This window comes from Pleurodeles waltl, chromosome 8, assembly GCF_031143425.1.
Source record: "Pleurodeles waltl isolate 20211129_DDA chromosome 8, aPleWal1.hap1.20221129, whole genome shotgun sequence".
NCBI classification, from domain to species: Eukaryota; Metazoa; Chordata; class Amphibia; order Caudata; family Salamandridae; genus Pleurodeles; species Pleurodeles waltl.
In genome coordinates, this window is record NC_090447.1 from 857,634,291 (window position 1) to 857,656,660 (window position 22,370).

The 22,370-nt window shown below is 43.8% G+C and overlaps 1 protein-coding gene across 1 annotated transcript in view; it reads left to right on the plus strand.

Annotated features, from left to right (window-relative positions):
- Positions 1–21,696, plus strand: part of TGDS (TDP-glucose 4,6-dehydratase) — a 377,842-nt gene extending 356,146 nt beyond the window's left edge. The window contains exon 12 of the mRNA XM_069205136.1: positions 12,661–21,696. Coding sequence (XP_069061237.1) covers positions 12,661–12,737 — 77 coding nt within the window. The 3' untranslated portion in view covers positions 12,738–21,696. The remainder of the gene's footprint in view (positions 1–12,660) is intronic.
- The last annotated feature ends 674 nt before the right edge of the window (positions 21,697–22,370 follow it).

Genomic DNA, 22,370 nt, shown 5'->3' on the forward strand with positions numbered 1-22,370 from the left:
GTTGGTGCACAGTATAAGATAAGATATTTACAGGTTTCCTACCTCTGAAGAGAAGGGAACTCTGCCACTGTAAAGGCATGCCCTCAATACCACCTGCCTTGACATGGCCTAGTAGAACTGCATGATCAAGCATGTCAAATGCTGCTAACAAATTCAGTAAGGTCAATTCATTGTTATAGTCCTAATCTAATTCTAACATCTAAGCTAATCAGTATCGAAGAGAAGGACCGACTCACTGTTATAAGCTGGGTGGAAGCACGCCTGCAAATTATCCAACAAGTTTTAGTTTTGTCAATAATTGCAAAGTTGTTTAGCTATGTGGTTTTCCAAAATTTTGGGGTCTACAGGCAGTATGGCAATTGGGCAAAGGTTTTTCATAATAGACAGGTTTACACCCAGTTTTGGCATCCTTAAAATACAAAGGAACAACTCTTTGCTCTAAGGAAGAATTGAGACTGATGACCACTGATGTTATGACCTCCAGGCAAATTAGTTTCCAAATCTAAACTGGGGTGATGTCTGACATTTAGATATTGAATTTGTAGCAGCTAGTGACGTAGGTCAATCGCATCTCCTAAGGTAGAAATCTTCTGTTTAACATGCGGTGTAGGTTGATTGTGAAGGGCATAGGCCCTAGATGTATAAACTAAGTCATTTTAATGTGAACTATCTTTTTTGTATTCACTATATTAGTTCACTTGAGTAGTAGGAAGTTTTCCATTAAAGATCATCTGTTTATAATTGGACATTTCATATTTTCGTCTGCTTCAGCTGTATATTTTTTTATATTGTATATTTGTCCCCCATTTTTGTATTGTCAAATTTTAGTTTTAGGCTGCCTTCATTTCTGGGACTACCAGAGGTGGGTTTCCTGCATTCAGAAGTGGTGATTAAGGGCCTTATTTAGATCTTGGCAGTGTTACAACCAGACTGCCACGGCAGCAGACCTGAAAACACTGTGAAGCCGACAGTGTTCTGCCCACTATCTTTAGATGTATTGCGGCTGAGCCGAAGAGTGCCACAACAGAGTGCTCTTCCTAGCTATCAGGCAGGCGGGTTCCCACCAACCCTATTTAGATGTTACATCTCTGCAGGCAGTGTCATACTGGCAGATTGCTGACAGAGGAAGATCAGCGCTGGACCCAATGGACAATGGGAGTGGCTATGGACTACCGGTACCACACACACACACACGCCATTTCCCCCCACCCACCAGTATGTGTCCCCCTGTACGACTCAACACACTATCATACATTACCATTCCAACACAAGCCAGTACATGCCGGAAACACACATTGCCATACATCCATGACACAATCTACACACACCATTGATACTGCACCCAAACACATTACAACCAACACAACTACATACAGCGTCTGCCGCATATCAACACTCTCCTGAATCTAACACACAGCAACACAACCAAGCATACACAACAACATAAGGCCCATTTGCAGGTGGCACACATACTGACACTACCACATCACCCCACTCCAGCTCTTGCCATCTCAACCAGCCAATTGCGTTGTGCACATACATACACTTACAGACTCATATACACTATGGGCAGCACAACATCACAGCTCCAGGTCCCATTGTAATGTGCACACATGGACACAGATGACAAGTATGAACGTCACGTCATTGTGGTGCCAGCATTCATTTGGCAATGAATACTGACACCAAAATTATGTGTGTATGTGTGCCATATGTGTCTTGTACCAGTGTGCCCCCATCCATTTCTAACACAATTGTTTTCCTGCCATATGCATGTCAGAGTAATTTAAAGAAATGACTGTGACATGTAAATGACTGCAGTGGTCCCAAACTCATGTGCAGTGCCCACCCAACATACCCTGGCAACGCAGATTCCCTACCTTCGAGTCCTACGATGGAAGGGGGGGGGTCATGTTTTTTCCATGGTCCAGTGGCAGCAGCGATGGAAGGTCTTGTCCAGTCTTGTGCCAAATAAACAAAAGTGGAACTGGGGGTAAAATGTAGGTTTGTACCTCAGTATCCCCCCCCTCCAATCTGCCAGCTCAGGTGTGCAGGTCGGACTGCCACAATTGACTTGGCGGTAAGACACATCCAAATCTGCACAGTGGTAAAAATGGCTGGGTCCCGCTGCATGCCACTATTTCCAATGGTGCTGTCGACACTGGTGGAGTTTCTTGGCGGAGACAGTGAGATGAAAGTGGGCTATCATCTGCCAACATCTGAATCAGGTGGGTGAACCGCCAAGGCCATGGATTGATTTTTAGCCAGAAATTCAACGGTGGGACCGTTACAGCCAACATCTAAATTGGGCTCTAGGTCTACTCTATTGACTGACTTTCAATGACGAATAAATAGTCTGTCATTCTGCGTTGTTTTTTTTGTTTTGTTTTTTTCTCGGTTTTTTTGCCTGGCCTGCATTGAGGAAAGGGATATCCCATTAAATGATGACATTATCTGAGCATGAACAATGGAAAATAGGAAGATTGTAAACAGCGATGTTGGCGCCTCAAATTTAACCGACCTTTGTCATTATTAGGAGCAGGGATATGTTTAAAGAGAATGTAATCTTGAACCCTGACGCAGTTAATTAGTTTACAAACCCATTGTATACTAGGATAAAAGGGCTTATATAGATGAGGCAATAAGTAAAATCGAAAATGTGAATGAGTTGAAGCTCAGTGTTTTCAAAAACATTTTCAGTATCTTTATGTACAGTAATTGGCTGGCTAGGCATTGTAACCTCTAGTAATGGCCGGTACCCCATCCCATTTCCTTTTTTACCTGATTGTCTATTTTACAAACAAATCTTGTTTCAGTCAGTGTTAGACCTGACAGCCTTTGAGTGGTCTTCCCCCAAACCTTTTTGCATTACTCTTCCTGTTTTTACTGAAATTATTTTTCTTGGGCGTAGGACTCTCCACGCTTTACCTGCTAACCAGTGCTAAAGTGCTTGTGCTGTCCCCTTTATACATGTTGAAATTGGCATACACATCAATTGGCATATTTAATTTACCTATAAGTCCCTAGTAAAGTGGTGCTACATGTAACTAGGGCCTGTAGATTAAATGCTAGTTGTGGACCTGCAATACTGAATGTGCCCCCCATTTAGGAAGCCCTTTAAACATGCCCCAGACCTGCCATTGCAGCCTACATGTGCAGTTTGAAAAATGCCATTTGACCTGCTAAAATTTAACTTTTTGCTAGGCCTAAACCTTCCTTTTTAACACATATAAGACACTCCTAGCATAGGCCCTAACAGTCATAGGGCAGGGTGCATTATATTTTTTAAAATGTGGGACATGTACTTTTAACTTTTAAATGTCCTGGTAGTGAAAACGCCCAAATTCGTTTTTCACTCCTACAAGGCCTACCCCCTTTATAGGATAACATTGGTTTATTAGGATACCCTTACAGGTGATTAGTGCATTATACAAATTGTCATAACATAACATACCCTCTTACTTATTGCAAGTGAAAACTTTCAAATTGCAAGTGAAAACTTTCAAATTGGAGCAGATAGGAAAGTCGAGTTTGATTTCTAAAGAATAGTAATTTAAATCCCTCTTTAATGGTAACATTGGATTTTAAGTCACAATTCTGAAAATGCTACTTTTATAAAATTGGTGTTTTCTGGTCCTAATCATTTGGTGCCTGCATCATGTATCCTAGGTCAACCGACTAGGTGTAGCTGGCAGTTGGTCTTTGTGTATTACTCCCAGACAGTAAGACAAAGGGTGTTTGTCAGGAAGGGCCATCTTTGTCAGGATATTGGATAGGGGAGGGGAGCTGTCAATTGCCACACTTGCACTTCGCAAATACTCTGCCTCAGAGAAGCTAGAACCAGAGAAGGAATTTCCAGACACCTCGCTGGGGGATGAGGGGGGATGTACTCTGGAAGCTTCTACAACTTGAAAGTGGGCACCAGGTATAAATGGTGTACTCTTCAGTACATTTCTGGACCTGTGAAAGACTCAGAAGGATTGCTGTGCTGCTCTGCTGCAAGAAGGACTCCTCTGCTGCTTTGTTGTCTGCTGTCTGTGTGAGAAGTAATAGACCTGCATCTTTAACCCAGGACCACCAACGTGACTCCAAAGGCAAGTTGGCTCGCCTCCTAATAAGATCCTCAGGGACAGAAGAGGCTTTCACCACTTCGACCCAAGCACCTGGCCTCTGCCTGCTGTGAATCTTAACCACCCACATAGTGCCCCTCCAGTAATGGACCCTTGGAAGAGGTACTCTGCCAGCCCAGCTGTGGTCTCTACCAGAACAGCTGCAAAACCCAATGAAACTCTTTGGTACTAATGCTGCAAGCATGCATCACAGCCCTCTCAGCTCATCGGAACTGCCCCTGCATGATGCTTCCTTGATGTGGACCACGCAGCTGCTCCTTATCAGAACCCATGTAGCCTTGCTCCAAGCCCACATTGCAGCTTATTGGAAATGCCACTGCACACGATGCAAAGCATCTTCAGTGCCGACCTCTCATCACTCCTTGGGACTGCCGCTGTATGTCATAACTGTCCGCATCCAGGATTTAAGGTACATTTCTCTGTAGGGCGAGTTTGGTCCCTAAACTTTTACTATTATTTTTCCAAATTGGTGTGGTATTTTATTTGTGTTATATTTTCACTTTATTACTGTTGACAGAGCTGAAATAATTTGCACATTGCCTTTAAATTAAGTGTGACTGCTTTGTGCCAAGCTATCAAGAGGGTGAAGTATGGGTTAATTTGGGGTTTGCTTGTGTTTCACCCTGACAAGAATTGTGGCTGTTGCTTTCACCCAACCTCAATCAATAACCCAATTTCTCACAGTCAGTAATGAAATATCTAAGTCATCTTTTACTATCAGGCCATTTCTTTCAGTTGCATGTTTAGGCAGTGTTTAAATAAGCAGTTCTAAGAGAGTTAGTGTGTTGCAGATAAGTAATCGTACCTGAGTGATGGTGGGCCACGCAGAGAAAGGCTGTGGTGTTCATGCCATTATTCAATATATCAACGAAGGTGTACGGCGAAGTTGTAGCATTTTGCTTCTGCAAGGTCTTCAGTTCCTGTAAGGAATCTGACAATGAACAAAATTATAATACTTTTAATTAGTGGTTGTTTCTTTCAAGTTATAACTTGTGTGTATCCTTTAACTCATATTAGCCATCGCAGTTGGTAGTTTGGTTGCAGGTTCTCTTCACGAGTACATTCAGGTGGAGTACATTAAGGTGGATTTACTTTTGTAAATCCTGTTAGTAATGGCAGATTACACCCTATGGGATCTGTCGAATGGCATTCTCGAGCCTCTTCTAGTGTTATGGGACAGCCTCTGTACTACTTAAAGCAGAGAGATGTACCAGTTTCCATCTTGTTAAGACCATGTAGAGACATTAAAATGTGCGGAAAAGGGACAGAAATGCCTTTGGAACTAGACCTGCTCTAACCAGTTGGCAGTTGACTAATTTATTGTCCAAACAATATCAGAACATTTCAGTCTGATATGTTAAGACTTCTGCATTGCCAACAGTGCTGAAGGCCGCTTATCGGCCCTCCTTTTATGCCTTTAACATCCCACTTGTTGTGGTGAAAGGCTATACTACATCCCACATTGGGCGTATAAGTCCCTAGGGGACGTACCTAAAAGCCCAAAATAAATCTTTTTGTTTGTACATCAGTCATCATGTTTTAGCAAAACCCCACATTCTCTGATACATGTTTAGCAGCCTCTCAGTACCCACATTTCCATACTGCGAGAAACAGTCTCAATAGCATCCTGTTGCAAACGACCCTTTTTCCTTGAGGTGAACAGACACCTCTCTATTCACAGGCAGAAGGTGCCTGTTCGTAGCAGAAGCAGGACATTTCCTGGTTTCACAATTCAATCTCCATACCAATGTAGACTGCCAGACAAGAGATGTGCAGCTTCTCCTGTGTATTTGTTCTGTGATTACTAGCTAGGCAGTGACTCTGTGCATTGAAGCCTCTTAGGCCAGCTTCATTGTATGCTCCTTGCGGAGCATCATTCATATTATCATGATCATCTCCTCGGAGCCCATCAGCCTTGGCTATGGGGTGACACAAGGCTCCACTTGGTACTTGTTTGCTGTTTCACAAATCTTCTGTCACTTCTTCTCTTTTAGAGCCAGCAGTTGTCAGAGATTGTGAAGCATTGTTCCTGCTGCTCGCAGACAACTTGTTGGAGTCCGGGTGTGATGGGTCTTTATGGGTTAGAAGAATATTAAAGGATAGTTAAATGCATGAGTCCACCCTAAACCAAAGATTTTGTCTACATTTCACAAGGATTTTTTGACCTGCTTCCCGCACATCTATATACTCTGTCTGCAGAGAGCTAACTTGACATGGTTACCCTTGATTGTTTCAGAAGACTGAGATTTAACTACTAATTTTGGGCCATCCATTCAGGGTCTTTGTTAAGCCAGTTTCAGCTGATGGATTCCTTTCACTGTTTCTGTGATCTCTGTGTAAGTCGAGCTCCCGTTGATGATTCATGATTGTATGTATTTCATGCTTTGCTTGCTTTACTTGGTGTGTGTGTGTTAGACAGTCTGTAACCAGTCCCTGATGGTTGAGTCAGTTGAGGGTAGGGAGGAAGGCTGCACACACACACCACCTGTGCGAGGCTTGAATTTTTAGATGAATGAAATAAAAGTGAGTGTTTCTCAGTGGTTCAAAGTCTGCTTGTCCATACTGTCTGACTTAACAGGTCACCACAAAAAAACGTGACAGCTTCTTGAGCTGTGGTTGAAGGATGCCTGATTAATATTTGCTGGGTGGTATTATGGACATCCCTGTCAAGTAACGATTCCCTACAGTATTTTAATTAGGATAATTTATTCCATATTGAAACACCAGTAAAGTGCAGAGCAGGCAGGAAACACAGCCGTCCATGCTCCATCCTCCAGGCGACTTTTCTCTCAGTGTTCCAGTCCACAAAAGAATTGGAATTACTAGAGAAACATGCTAAAGAGAACATTAACTTCCAGCAATACAAAAGATAATATCTGATAGAGACACCTACTTGCAGACTCCTTACCTTAGAATTTCCCACAGGCGTCAGTCTGTATGTGGAGATTTTTCTTGAGCAGTACCCCTGTGCACAGTTAGGTGGCATCAATCTGTTCCACGTCTGTCGTCTGCATAGTCTGTGCCAGATAAGACATTGAAGGTCCTACATAGGCGCCACCCCGGCGCGCTGTCAGTTCTTTTCTTTCCACGCCAGCCAGCGCTGATCCGAAGAGAGCTACACCTCATTCAATTTTTGACTGCCCTTTTTTAAAAACTTTTTGTCAAACGTTTTTTTCCACATGCTAAGTCCTGCTGCTCTAGGTATGTCATTGAGGAAGGCTGGGTTCAAGCCCTGCAGGTCCTGCCATCAGGCGATGTCCATGATGGATCTGCACCTCATGTCCCTTTGGTACCTGGAGCGCGACCACAACCTGAAGTTGTACTCTAAGTGTCGGGCCATGCATCCAAAGGCTTTGAAGAAGAGGTTGATAAAGCTGATGGCAGCCCGATGCTCTACTCCGCACAAGTCATTCTTGGTCGAAAGGAAGGTCTTGAGATCCGTAGCGGAGTTCCCCCTGCCAACTCCTTCACCCCCACTCCCTCATCCCACTCCTCTGGACGATCGGGTAAGTTGAAGTGTAAGAGGAAATCGAAGAAGATAAAAGGTTCTTTGACTTCACCTCGTTTGTCGGCTGATGAGAAAGCGGGAGCATCATCGTTTTAGGCCTCCCTCTGTGGAGCCTGCATCAGGGCCAACTGCGCTTCACTGAGTTTCCGGGAGTCTGAGCGATCCTTGCCCCACTGAAGGAATTCTATAAGGCCATGCACCTCATTTTTGGGCAGTCCAACACCACTGACGCGCCCCTTGGGGTTCTTCTCCGGTGGCCTCTGCTCTGAGGGGCACCCATGGATCCATGCTTGGATCCGGGATGGCATCTGTCATACCACTTTGACCTTCCCTGACTCTGGTCCTGACGCCTTTCTTATGGGCCAGGTCATGGTAAGGAATGGGAGGGGTCCCTGGGCCCTTTCAAATACCAGCTCTAAGACCCTATGGACTGGTGTACAGACTTGGGTGAAGCCAGTGGAATGGATACCTCCCCAAATACTGGCTTGCTTCCTCCCCCTACTGGGGCTACAGAGGAGGGCGCATTATATTTTATGGTGGTGCGAAGAGCAACTGAGGTCCTGGACCTTGAGTTGCCTTCGATGGCAGTCAAGACTAACCTTCTGATAGAGGTTCTACAACCTAGAGCTTTATCCTCTGAACCGCTGTTCCCCCTCAGTGAAGCCCTTACAGATATCCTGCTGGCTACCTGGCCCAAACACAGCACAGGGGCTCCTGTGAAGAGGACAAATGCCCGCCACCATCGCCCTGCTCCAGGCAACTCAAGTTTTCTTACGCAACACCCCACCCCTAAGAGCTTGGTTAACTAACCAAGCCTCTACCTCACATAGCGTTTTCCCTTTCGCACCCCTAGATTCCCTACCTGGGGGTGCGAAAGGCCTGCACTGCATGTCTTTTGAGCCATTACTCCTACATGCTGTGGGATATCGGTCCGCAAGTGCTGTCACAGGTCCCAGGGGAGGCCCGGGCTGTACTTTCCCAAGCAGTTGCTGATGGGAGAGAGGCAGCAAAGTTCACCATCCGATGTAGACTGGACAAGACCGAGTCACTGGGCAGAGCAGTTTCATCGGCAGTGAGAGCCACGCCTGGTTGAGGGCCTCTAGCTTTTCGGGGAATGTCCAAGCCAATCTAATGTACATGCCCTTTGACGGCACCCATCTCTATGAAGAAAAGGCAGATTCGGCATAGAAGTGCTTCAAGGATTCTCATGCTATGGCCAGGTCCTTGGGCCTTACAGCTGTCCCTCATCCCTCTGTCTGCTTTTCGCCACTTTTGTGGCTATGATGGCAGCAGAAGGGGCACCCAGCCGCATCCATTCCTGTCCAGACACCATGCCGCACATGCTGCCATCATTTGCGTGGCTGGGGACATGGGATCCACGACCTCGTGGATCATGGAATCAGCAGTCCAGCCAGTCCAATCCTGTTCAAAATGCTCATGTTGGCTCAGGGTTGGTCTTCCCTAAACCCAGGAGACTGGTTGATAGCTTTGGACTTGCTGCACACGTATTTCCATATTCCCATCCTGCCTGCCCACAGATGTTACTTGTGGTTCACAGTAGGCCATGAGCTCTTTCAGTTCACCGTGCTCCCCTTTGGCCTTACCAGCACCCCTTGGGTGTTCACCAAGGTGATGGTGGTGGTCGCAGCTCATCTGTGCAGATCAGAGGTTTCAGTCTTCCCCTATCTCGATGACTGGCTGCTGAAAGCAGGCTCGCCTCAGACTGATGTCTCCCACCTCCAGATACGGCAGACCTCCTGCATTCGCTGGGGTTCACTGTAAACATGCCAAAATCACACCTGACTCCCTCTCAGACACACTCCTTCATTGGAGCTGTTCTGGACACAGTGCAGTTTCTGCCGAGCAGCAAGTGCAGGATATGATACCGATGTTTCAGCCTCTATCTGGGATCATGATAATGACTATTAGTCTGCTGTGCTTCAAGGCCTCCTAAATCCTGCTGGTGACTTATGCCAGATGGCATATGCAGGCTTTGCATTGGGACCTGAAGTTCCAGTGGGCTCAGCATCAGGGTAATCTCTCTGACATGGTCCAGATCTTGGAGGGAACTGCACAAGATCTGCAGTGGTGGTTAATGAACTGCAATTTGGTCAAAGGCATATCCCTCTCTGTTCCCCAAACAGATCTGACAGTAGTGGTATATGTGTCACTCCTGGGCTGGGGTGGCTCTCTGGGAGAGGCGAGGATCAGAGGCATCTGGTCTCCGTGGAGTCAGGACTACACATAAACCAGCTGGATCTCTGGACAATCAGACTAGCATTGAAAGCATTTCTTCCCTCTCTCAAGGGAAATATAGTGCAGATATTCATGGACAACACCACTGCCATATGATGCTGCAACAAGCAGGGTAGGGTGGGATCATGGACACTTTGTCAGGAGGCTCTGCACTTCTGGACGTGGCTGGAACAACAGGGCATTTTCTTGGTGGTTCAACATCTGGCGGGCTTTCTGATTGCCTGAGCGGACAAACTCAGCCGACAATGCTTAGTCGATCACAAGTGGCGTCTCCATCAAGAGGTGGCGCAAGGTCTCTTTCAGCAATGCCAATAGCCTTGGTTAGATCTGTTTGCTTCCGCAGAGAACATGCAAAGTCAGCATTATTTCATGTTGAAGATTCCAAGGTGGCAATTGCTTGGCAACACTTTTCGTCTTGAGTGGAACTCAGGCTTCCTGTACGCCTTTCCGCCCATACCACTTCTGCCGAGAGTTATCAAGAACGACCGGGCCCATGTCATCCTTGTGGCTCTGGACTGGGCATGGAGAGTCTGATATCCCGATCTTCTAAGCATGGCCATCGATCCTCCGATCAGACTGCACCCTCTGGAGGATCTTCTGTCACAGCAGCAGGGGAGGGTTCTCCCCCCAAACCGGTCAACTCTCCGCCTTCTTTCGTGAAGATTGAGTGGCAACAGTTGACAGCCTTTGACCTTCCTCCCGAAGTCTGTAATGTAATTTTGGCAGCCAAGCGTCCCTCCACCAAAATGGTATACACCTGTCGGAAGAAATTTGTGGCATGTTGCACAGAAATCTTTTGACCCCCCTTTCTGCCTCTCTGAGGTTCTGTTGTTTGTACTTTTTTTGGTCAAGCAGGGCTCTGCTTTGGGCACTCTCATGGGTTATTTGTCTGCAATTTTTGCTTTTCTGAGGGCGCTTGATCAACATTCTTTAAGTCTCCTACTGTAAATAGGTTCCTCAAAGATCTTACACGTGTTTCCTCCTTCCCCGTTCATTATGCCCCAATGGGATTTGAAATTGATTTTGACATTTCTGATGTGCATTCCTTTCGAGCCTTTCCACAATTGTCCTTGTCAGGCTTCTCACTTGGAAAACAGCTTTCCCTGTGGCCATTGCCTCTGCCCACAGGGTGAGTGAGCTGTAGGCATTGTCATCTAAGCCGCCCTACCTTTCCAAGTATCCTGACACAGTAGTACTAGGGCTTCCTTTTTGGCAGAAGTGGTCACGCCCTTTCATGTAGACCAATCCATCACCTTGCCTACTTTTTGCAGCCCCCCCCCCCCCCCACATCCATCTAAGGAAGAGGAGAGACTTCATTGCCTAGACCCAAACAAGAGCATTGGCGCTCTACTTTGATCGTACAAAAGAGTTCTGGATTGATGATCAACTCTTTGTTCGCACCCACATAACTGACAAAGGTTGGGCAGTACAGAAGGGGCTCATCTCCCGATGGGACATCCTCTGCATTAAGATCTGCTATGCACTGGCAAAAAAGCAGCCCCCAGAAGGTTTGCATGCTCATTCTACCTGGGCAAAAGCTGCAATCACTGCATTACCTCGCAGAATTCCAGTCGACATCAGTTAGGTGACAACATTGGCATATCTGCACACGTTTACCAAACACTACTGCCTGGACTGTCACGTCCAAAAAGAAAGGCGCTTTGCCCGTTCGTTCCTGCAGGACCACCTCTGGGGATGGTATCGCTTGGGTATTTATTCTAAGGTAAGGAATCTGCAACTAATTGTCTCTAACAGATAGTAAAGTTACTCCCCTTCAGTAATGCCTTATCTGGTACAGACAATATCTACTTGCTGATTTCATACCAGCCCCCCAAATCCTCCCCGCTCTGGAAACTGATTTCTAGGGACAGAGCCTCCCTTTTCAGGGCTCTAGTTTTGACACGTCAGTGGTCAGTGTTTTTCATGGCTCTGCTCTTATGACATGGAAAGTCATGAAAATAAACTGGCGCCACTGTGCCAAAGTGGCACCTATATAGGACCCTGGACGTCATATCTGGTGCAGATGACGAACGCAGAGCCAATTGACGCCATCTAATGGCGCGCAGGGGTACTGCTTGAGAAAAATCTCAGGATCCAGCATAACACCTGGGGGAAATTCTAAGGTAAGGAATCTGCAACTAGATTTTGTCTCTACCAGATAAGCCATCAGCAAAGGTAAGTAACTTGTCCAGCATCATTTCATATACAAAACATAGTAACCACACTATAAAAATAATGATGTAAAACACAACAATCCATTCATGCGTTTGTGTGCCATGAATCTCTTAGAACAGTGGGTCTCGGTCTTCATGCTTAGTACTAAAGTACCTCAGTCATGAAATAAATGAAGTGCAAGGGTTGTTGTTGTTGTTATCAATATCTCTGGATGGTTTAAAGACATGTATTCTCCTTTGGTGTGCCTTACTCTGTATAAACTGGGATGTAGCCGGAATGTGAGCTGTTTCTAAGATTACTTACAGTAGTTAGTATTACCCCCAGGCCTACTCTTGCTCTTCACAGAACATAGTTACCCTCTGGCCCTGCCATGTCTTTAGTGGTTTTATCCTCGTTCCAGAAATTTACTTTGACAGGGGTATTGTGGGATTGCCAACACCTTTTATCCTATTTGTTTTTTTACAAATAATACAGTGGTGAAGACAATTAGGATTAATGAGGATAATATCTAAGTAATGTATGCAGTTACTGCCTCGCATCGTTATGTAAATGCAGTGCTATTAATATTTTTTCTCTTTATTTCTTTCTTAGTTGAATGGTACAGCGAATATTTTCACAACTGGAATAATGCAGAAAATGGCTTGGAGGCATTTCCTCTTCCACAGTAATCTTCACCACGTGCTACACAAACGCCGAAGATATGAGAATGAAGCCAATTAAACCTCTGCATGTGACCGTATCAAAGAGTGTTCCTAAGCCCAAGCCCTAACCTCATTAGCAGCTTTGTTGTATTGCAGCTAGGGAAGAACTTGACATTGAAAATGTTCTAAGCACTGGTTTATTCAGGGTCGCTTGTTCTATTCGTGGGAACGTCAACAGTTATTTCATTGTGCTGTGGGCAAAACGGCCTAGAAATATCCAATGACGTACATCTAATGTACTTTGATTTATATAAAAAAAAAGTTGTATTCTGCCAAAAAGGGCTAGTTTCGTTAAAAAAAAAAAAAAAAAAAAAGACATTGTCAAAGTGCCCTATTCAGACTGTGGACATTTTAGGTATGTTTACATACGCAACATTCGCAGCATCTTACGTTACATTGACGCTGAAGATGTTATGGCTACAGTGCCAGGGGCTCACTAGTTTGGCCCAGCCCTTGAATTTGCATGTCCTATATGAAGTTGAAAGCAGATGCTGCAAGCTGTCGGTTGCAAGCTACTTTTACACCTTGCTGCCTATTTTCTACAAGAAACCTTCAAGCGGATGAGTGCTTAACTGAAGCAATAGGCTCTGGACATGCCTAGTTCGCCTTCCATGGAATATGATATTCCACCTCTCTAGAAAAAAACCTTGGTTTTTCCACAACCCCAAAGCAAACAATGGTAATTAGATCATCTGCATATAATAGTGAGCCCCACACTGCCTAACCCTGGGATTCCCTTCCTTACAGAGAGCATGTGGTTCTGGTCTTTTTATCTTTGCCCTTCATAAGGCAAGCACTAAAAGTGTCTAAGTGAACCCCAGCAAAATAAAAGGGTTGCCCCCCCCCCCCCCCACGTCCTTGATGTCTGAAATGGGGCAAAATGGAGCCTCCTAATGTAAATGCTCAGCCTTACCTTTCTCCCAAATTACCCTCACCCAGCACATTACTCGCACAGTGCTCCCCTCCAGGCTTTAGCTTCACCACTCTACCCTTCCCTTGTACCATGCACTTGCTCCCATATATTGCCCTTTACACTCTTCATTCATGCACTTACCAATTATCTAGTCATTCATCAATTAAATAACTCAAATATCCATCCATGCAACCCCTTTTCAATGCACACAGTCACATTTTCTCTGACTGTACCCAGTACACTGCCCATTCTCCCAGACTGCTCCACTTACTGCCCCCAGTCTCCAAAGACTGCCTTTACCATGTCTTCCTTTCATGCTCTCATTTATCGAAGCATCCATTCTTGTAATCATGCACTCATTTGTCCATGCACTTGCACATATACCCGTTGTTTTAACCAATGAATCAGTATTAGTCATCCTCACAAGAAGACAATCAATGAAGTAGTTGCACATATAAGGCAGACCTATTGGTTCTGTCAATATTTGCTGTTCCTTGTATACTCTTCGCTGTTCATTTTTCACAAGTTTTCTCTTTGCTCAATCCTTGATCTTTGCTCTTTAATTTTTTCATTCTAGTTTCGCTCTCTCGATTCTTATTTGGTCACAAATCATTCAAGTTGTCATTCCAGTTGAAAACATTTTACAGTGGGCCTTTAGAGGCGTAGCACAAGATGATGGGAACCTCAGAACGTAGTAAGGGGCCCCGAAACTCCATGTCTTGTAGATGATTTCGGCCTTAGGTTGAATGGCAACCCCCTGAAGGGTGGGGCCGCAGGCTTCAGGGGGGTTTAATTTCACTCCTGAGGTCTCCATGGTGCCTAGCCATCAAAATGCCTTCAATATTTATTTTTCACTATAACCACAGAATTTCGATTCATATTTTTGTGTGTACAATCTATGAAGCAGGCACATGGCAGTGAGCACATAAAACATTTTTGTTGAGGGTTTATGCCTGTTATTAACTTCTACATTAATGAAGCCTAACTGTATGTAACAATGTTGGGTTACTCCTGTGTCCATTGTTGCTTTTTCTCCTGAACCTGACCTCACCATACCAGGGAAAGCCTTTGTAACCCCACTGAGCCTCGGCTATAAACCAAGCTTCATATGAAATGGCATACAATAGGGAAAAACATATGTAAATTATCACATCACTGAGAACCTAAATTAATCACCGGAAACTAGTCATTACTTTTATCTAGAATTCTTTCCACAGTTTATTGTTAGCTCACACAATCCTACCCTTCAATCTATAAATGATTACACATACAAAGTACAATACAAACTATACATCAAGATATAGGGAAATAATACAAAGGATACATCAAGATATAGGGAAGTAATATAAAGTATACATCACCATATAAAAACAAACATGTAAATCTACAAAATACTATTGACAAAGTTCAGAAAAACAATGTGGCAGAATCACCAACGTACTCCAGTAATCCTGCGCTATTTATGCACAAAGTGGCTGTAAAGCAGTTAAGCAGTTTTGTAAAGCACAGTCCACATGGTATTGAGGTAGTTGGAACCACAGTTGGAAAAATATTCTTCCTCTGAAATCGTTTGTTGCGGTAATCCCAATATTATCCAATGGGGGGTATAGGCCTTGCAATAGTGAACAACTAATCTAGCAGTTCTTCACTACCAGGACATGTGAAACTTAAAAGTACATGTCCAGCTTTTAAATACACTGCACCCTGCTTTGGGGCTAACTAGGGCCTATCTTACGGGTGACTTACATGTAATAAAAAGGAAGGTTTGGACCTGGCAAGTGGGTGCACTTGCCAGGTCGAAATGTCAGTTTAAAACTGCACACACAGGCGCTTCAGTGGCAGGTCTGAGTCCTGTTTAAAGTGCTAGAGCAGTGGGTGGCACGATCAGTGCTAAAGGCTCACCAGTAGCATTTGATTTACAGGCCCTTGGGCACACGTAGTGCACATTACTAGGGACTTACAAGTAGATTAAATATGCCAGTTGTGGTTAAGCCAATGTTGCCATGTTTAGAGGAGAGAGCACATGCACGTTAGCACTGTTGAGCAGTGGTAAGGGGCCCAAAGTCCTAAAACCAACAAACTTAGGGTCAGAAAAATATGCGGAGGAAGGTGACCTTGCAGAAAGGGTAATTTCCAACACTTTTCATCTACAAATGAGATTGTCCAGGTTTTCTTAGTGTACATGTTTTTTTGACTTTCAGTACGCTAATTCCATTTAGTTTATGCTTCCATCAGGTGTATTCTCTGCAGCAGAAACTTTGCAGTGACTTGATCTATAGCTCAGCCTTAAAAGCGTTTTGCCGCATGTTTAGCTCCCTTCATATTCTTTCAGTGCTGACACACATATTTACAGGATGAATATAATGGGTCTGCTAATCTTCTTTTCGTATGGGCCCTGTGAGAATACAGAGCCACCCATACAAAGGGCTCTTGAGATTTAAGCTTCCACTACCGAATAGGCTGTCTTTATACTGCTGCATTCGGTAACAATCATTTCATCTTTTTAACATGTGAGATTCTGCAGCTGGCAAACACTTGCGTAGTCACAACAGGAGTGTTGACAAACATTTTTGTGCCACAACTGTGTCCAGGTCCATGAGCTCAGGTTATAGTTAGACCCTAAATCATCCCCACGTCTGTTTTAGAAAATGATAGCTGTACAGTAAGGCCAACCCTATTACTTTTTCTCCTTCAACTTCTGGCATCCACTAAGTCTTGCCATTAAAAAGCTTCAGATTCTAGCTCTGGTAAGTTCTGTGGCCTGTGCAGAAAGAAGACTGGCTGTGTCCTGTGCCCAATCAACATTCCACATCCATACCTGCATGGTCCCTCTCCGGTTTCTGATAGGATGTATCTATTTCCCATGCAAGATCTTGTTCCTTTATCCTTGGCTTGAACTCCATATCTGGTATGTTCGCCCAAGTACCAAAGTCTAGTTGCAGATTGCCTTCAATGACAAAAGAAGAACATCTGTTAAAATGTATTACATTTGCTGATCATGGAACCCTCAACACGGTAGGCAGTTCTAAAAGTTATTATCGTCTTGTACATAAAATTGAGAATCACACTCTTGTTAGTCCTGTAGTGTTTTGAGGGTGTGCTTGACACCTCTGGTCAGGCTGGGTAAAGAGACTATGGGCTTCATTACGAATCTAGCAGGCCATGGACTGCCAGACTCGCAGTGGCGCTCGGACCGCCTTGACAGGGGCAGTCCAACTGCCATATTATGACCGTGGCAAAACCTCCTTGGTCCGACCGCCGGTGCCGCCAGCCAGCCAGCTAGGCCTGGCGGTGCTAGCAGTCTCAATCAGATGCCCTCCAGATTACAACCCACGTTTCTGCCAGCCTTTGCATGGTGGTCTCACCGCTGTGCAAAGGCTGGCAGAAAAGGGGGACCAGGTATCCCGTGGGGACCCCTGCACTTGGCATGGGCAGTGCAGGGGTTCCCATGGACAGCTCCTTCGCACTTTTCACTGCCCAAATTACGAGCAGTGAAAAGCGCGACGGGTGCTGTCGCACCCAACGCACCACAACGTTGCCGCCGGCTCTATTACGAGCCAGCATCAATGTTGTGGTGTGTTTCCTGCCGAGCTAGGGGGTGGAAATGCTGTTTCTACCCGCCAAGCCAGCAGGAAGCTCATAATAGGTACCGTGGAGGGACGGCTGCATATGCATTCATCCCGACACAGGACTTTGGCAGGCGGCCTCCATCACTTGCCAAAGTCATGAGGACCTATATGTAAAGCATCGGGCTCATCACCAAGTGCACTTGTGGAGAAGTGTGGCTCAATGGTTAGAGCGGCAGACCCTGAAGCAGAGATCTGGCTCAAGACCAGGGTTCAAGTCCCGCTTCGTCAGGTCTTGGGCTCAATTCCCCTTGACCAGATAATTCTCGCCTCGGTGCCTAATCTAATTCATGGGTCCCACTCTGCAACTCTGGGCAATAGCTTGCTTAATCTCCACAACGGCCCCAACAGCGCTTGGATGCCTGGCTTCACACTGGGGGTGCTCAGGAGTGGGCACCTCACAGGGAAAAGCCAGGAGGGGTTCCATAGTGGTATGAGTACAGCGCCTTGAGACCCTAACGGGTGAGTAGTGCGCTATACAAGTGCTAATTTACATTTACATTTACACTTCCAGTTTGAAATACTTATTAATTATTTTATGTACCAAATAAAATTGCTTTCAGAAACTAATTACTCCACACAAGCTATTCGGATATTGAGAAGAGCAAAATGGCTTATTAATATCCATGTCCAGTGACTGTTAAAGTGCAAATTCTGTATTCTCCTGAAAAAAAAAAAAAGCTAATTGCTAAAATGCATAGCGAAATGATTTGAGGGTTTTACTGATTCTCGAATTTACTAAAACATTCTGATGCATGTAAGCTGATTCATTTCAACTAGAGCTTTAGTGATCTCCGCAATCTTTCTCTAGGGTTAGCGCACATTTTCTTCTGGAGAAGGAGGCAAGCAGGTCACACTTTTTTTATATCACTGAATATGTGTCTTCTGTATTTATGAAAGCTTATGGAACACCTGCATGGTAAGCATTCCCGCTAGCAAGTTTCCCGCAAAATGTGTTGCTACGGGACAGACAGTCCAGTGCTATTCAAAGAAAGCTTAACGTCCCTACTCCTGTAGCTAGACCTTGCATCCCGTTATAGATCTATGGTGTCGATTTGTCATTGCTTGCTTATTAAGGGCAGCTACTTGTGCTATGCGGAATATCTTATGGAGTCATTTTTCTTTTGGGGAATCTTCCCAAACACATGTTAAATTGGCAAGGAGGTTCAGTAAAATGATTTGTTTGAAGCTCGGCTTCTGATTCGATTGTCCTTCACAGTATTTTTCTTAATGCAGTATCTGTTCCCTTATGTGGTAACAGCAGCTAAACGGGCAGCAGTTGTCCTTATAGCGGCTTCAGCCTTTCCATTCTGATCTTGTTTCACAATTTCAACATGCACCTCTCAACCTATAACCCACTTTAACCATCAACGGTGCCAGTCTGTACAAACCAACTCTACCTGGCAAATGATGTGTGCAGCTTCATCTCCGGAAGCAACGTTGGTACAGGCATGCCTGTTTGCCCACGTGCTGTACCTTTTAGCCATGGCCAGTTTACTTTCTAGTTCAAAAATAAGTTTTCAGTCCTTCCAAATGGAAGTAGCAAGTTTTCTTGAGTCCGCAGCACCACCGTTATTATAATAGCTTGTAGACTTAACTACAAACCTCATGAAAATTCTGCGTATCCTTCCTTCTAGACTGTAAATGATCATACAGTGCATTCACATGCAATGTCTGTGCATAGCTGCTTTGATAAATGTAATTATTTACAAATATCTAGTTAGTTTAAAGATAGCTTAACAAGCGTTCCCAGTCCTAATTTTGAAAATGGGGTACTGAATTAAGCATTAAATCATTCAGTGCCATTATGCTTTCTTATCTATTACCAGTATGCACAAGCAAGAACTATGCTTTTTCCTGTTTGAGCATTTCATGGTTGTTACTTCTACCTTTGCAAGTATACTGATCAGTTTGCCTTGTATAACAGGTTCGCTGTTATCAATTGTATTACTCCTACAGTTTTGATGTAAACTACTTCACTATTTGTTGAGCAAAGTTCACATATGAAAATAAGTAATGGGTATTGAAACAAGGAGATGTCTGGAGTCTTAAATCAGTGTTTGAGATTTTTTTATTTTTATTTATTTGTGTATAATTACAGCTAATTTACCGCCAAATACAAGGTTTAGATTAGAAATTCTGTTCAGGCAGTCGGACAGATTATTTGCTTTATTTTGATGTATAGCACAGGAGAGGAATTTCAACCACAATATAATATTTATAGAATTGCCAGTCGCCGATATTGGGTTGGCCAATGCTTGTTTGCTGCACAAGTACTGGCAGAAGCAGCTTCACAGCGTGACCATCTTGAAATAATCTTCTCTTTATACTTTAATATTGTACCATTTGGAGATCGGGTCGCATTTTGGTCAGGCTACCCATTCGTATTTTTTTGTAATTATCTGCAACATTTAGACATAGTGGAACATAAATGAAGTATAGACAATACTATTTAAAAATTGCCTTCTAGCGCTGTTCCGATTATCAATACCTGGATGACAAACATGCATTAGACAAGCCAATAACAGAAGAAAATTGGAGTCGATATTTTTTGTGTCTAAGTTCCAGTGTGAATCCTGGACAAGGGGGCAGATTCACAATGCGAGGACAGTGTGGGGATGTAGGTACGAGGAACAGGGAGAGAGAGAATTGGTGGGAGGCAGCAGATTGTGATATCCAGGCACAGAGAAAGCCGGGTGAACAGAGTTAAAGAGAAAGGGCCAATGAACTTCGCTTGAGTGCAAAAAGTCGAATGCCACAGAATCATGCACATGAAAGTCAGTGAAAGAATGTATTTAGTGAAGAAGACGGTGAAAGCACAATACTCCAGTTGCAGTCATACACCAGAATAGGGCAGAAAAACATTGAATCAGAATTAGTGAAATGAGATGGGCCTGAAAGCCATCAAAGAAAGTACAAAGGGATCACCAAAAGCCCATGCCAGACATTTCTTCAATTATTGGTTACAAAGCTGTCCCCTCGGCTACAGACACCTAAAAAAAAGTGTCCTTCTAGGCTTATCAAATGGGCGCTGAAGGAACGCAAAGGGAAAGTCATGGTATGGCGAGTTATATAGCACAATAGGTTACGTTTCACCTAAGAACCATGTTGGTAAATGGGCAACTGCTACAGTAAATCATAAGGATAAACTTTACAAGAATTAGTGATGGAACGATGCTTGTATTTTCTTTATAATATCCATTAACCCCAGGGTCACCTATGGAGAAGGTTCTGAGTTAGGGGCTGAGAACGGGAGTGTGATCTTCGCTTCTGTTGCAAGGACAGTTGCCAGAACATGTAAAGACGTTAGCAAATTCAATTTTGCTGGACGTAAGACAAAATCTATGTAAAAGTCTGCGCTTTCCTTTGGAGTCCACGCCAATGATTTATAATTGTTACATTATACTGTTTTTAGTTTTACTTTTCTGAGTCTGGTTTATGAAACTATGCACTTTGTATACTTTTGGTGTGATATGATTAACGTTTTCGCACCGTATGATAAAAATATACATTTAATGGCGATTTATTAATTTTGCATAAGTAAACGAAAATATGCCTTTATATACATGTGTTTTTTGAGGAAAGCAACGGTTGAAGAACTCATTCACTTTGAATGTGTACATTGTCACGGTTTGAGGCTGTAACAGACCTGTATAATGTAATGTGTGTTCCTTTCCGCTCTGATGGGACCAGGTACTTTACAAACATATTGTAGGTTTGTTGTTTTTCAGCTCCTGATGATCTTATTTGTGTGCATTTTAATATTTATTTTACGTAAGATATTTATACCAATATATTTTTGCATTTGGCAAAATGCCAATGTACTGACTAAGAGGAAGTAGGAAACTTTGCACATTGATTTTAAAATCATTGTAAGTCCGATAGTGTTTGTATAAATTGTTTACCAGTGAAATATTAAATGGATCAGTTTTTCCGTCATGCATTATCTTTCTAATAAATCTGTTTAACTTATGCATATCTTTGTATTCACTCCGTGCCATGATTTGTGTACATTTATAGCTGCAAAATGTTTCATAGGTTTCTATTAAGATTCACCATTCCTTGTAGTAATTAAAATAAAGTGGATACTTAGGGTACATGAGCTTATACTTGGCCAACAGAAGGGTGATTACTTTAGTACCCTGTGATCTTTTCTACTGAGCAATTGATAGACAAGTCCAAAAGTTCTACAGTACTCAAAACTAAGTTGGGACAAATGTACGCTGATAAGAAAGCATAACCAACAACCATTGACAAAGCCAGTAGGTTTAGCCTTTGCGAGATCTATTGATTTTGTTGTCCTTTTTTTTTGTTTTTTTGAGCTCGTGCACTGCAGTTTGAGCTGCTGTGCAATATGGCTGATAAAAAAATAAACTGCTATGATGTGGCCGGAGTTGAGCGTGTCTGACAGTTTTTTCCATTTAAGACATGTTGCACAGCATATGTGTAAAAAAAAAGCACTGGAAGGGGCAAAATTAACAGTGGGGGTGGGAGTGGTGGGCTAAATGGGCAGGGGGTGGGAGAAAACAGATGGGGTGGGGACAAATAGACAGGTGAGGAGTGGAAACACAGTGCCGTGTATACACTACAGATTTTTTTTTAAAACAGTAATGATTTTATGGCTGTCTCTGTAGCTAGCGCAGTAACCCACTGAGCCATTTTGATGGCACTCATAATGCTTGCAAATACTACTTCAGAAGCGTCATTCATGACAGAAGAGCCTTTCTAGAAGGGGATAAAAAGCTAATTCCAAGAAGGCAACTATGCTTTGCAGCTAAAACTGGAAGCATTTTGTTACATACATGGCCATGGAGCAAGTCATTTAACCTGACTATGCAGTAGCCAATGCAAAGACTCCCACAGGGTCACTCTTCACCCTCGTGCATGGCTCCATTTACTGAACTGCACCGGTGAAGGTAAACTGACTTCGCCTCTATGGGGAGCACATGCAAAATAAGAATGTCCTTGTGTAACATAACTGGTATTCATGTGAAGCGAGCAGTACTTTAGGGTCAATTGTGTGCTATAAAATTGCAGAAAAAAGCCTGTGACATGCTGAAC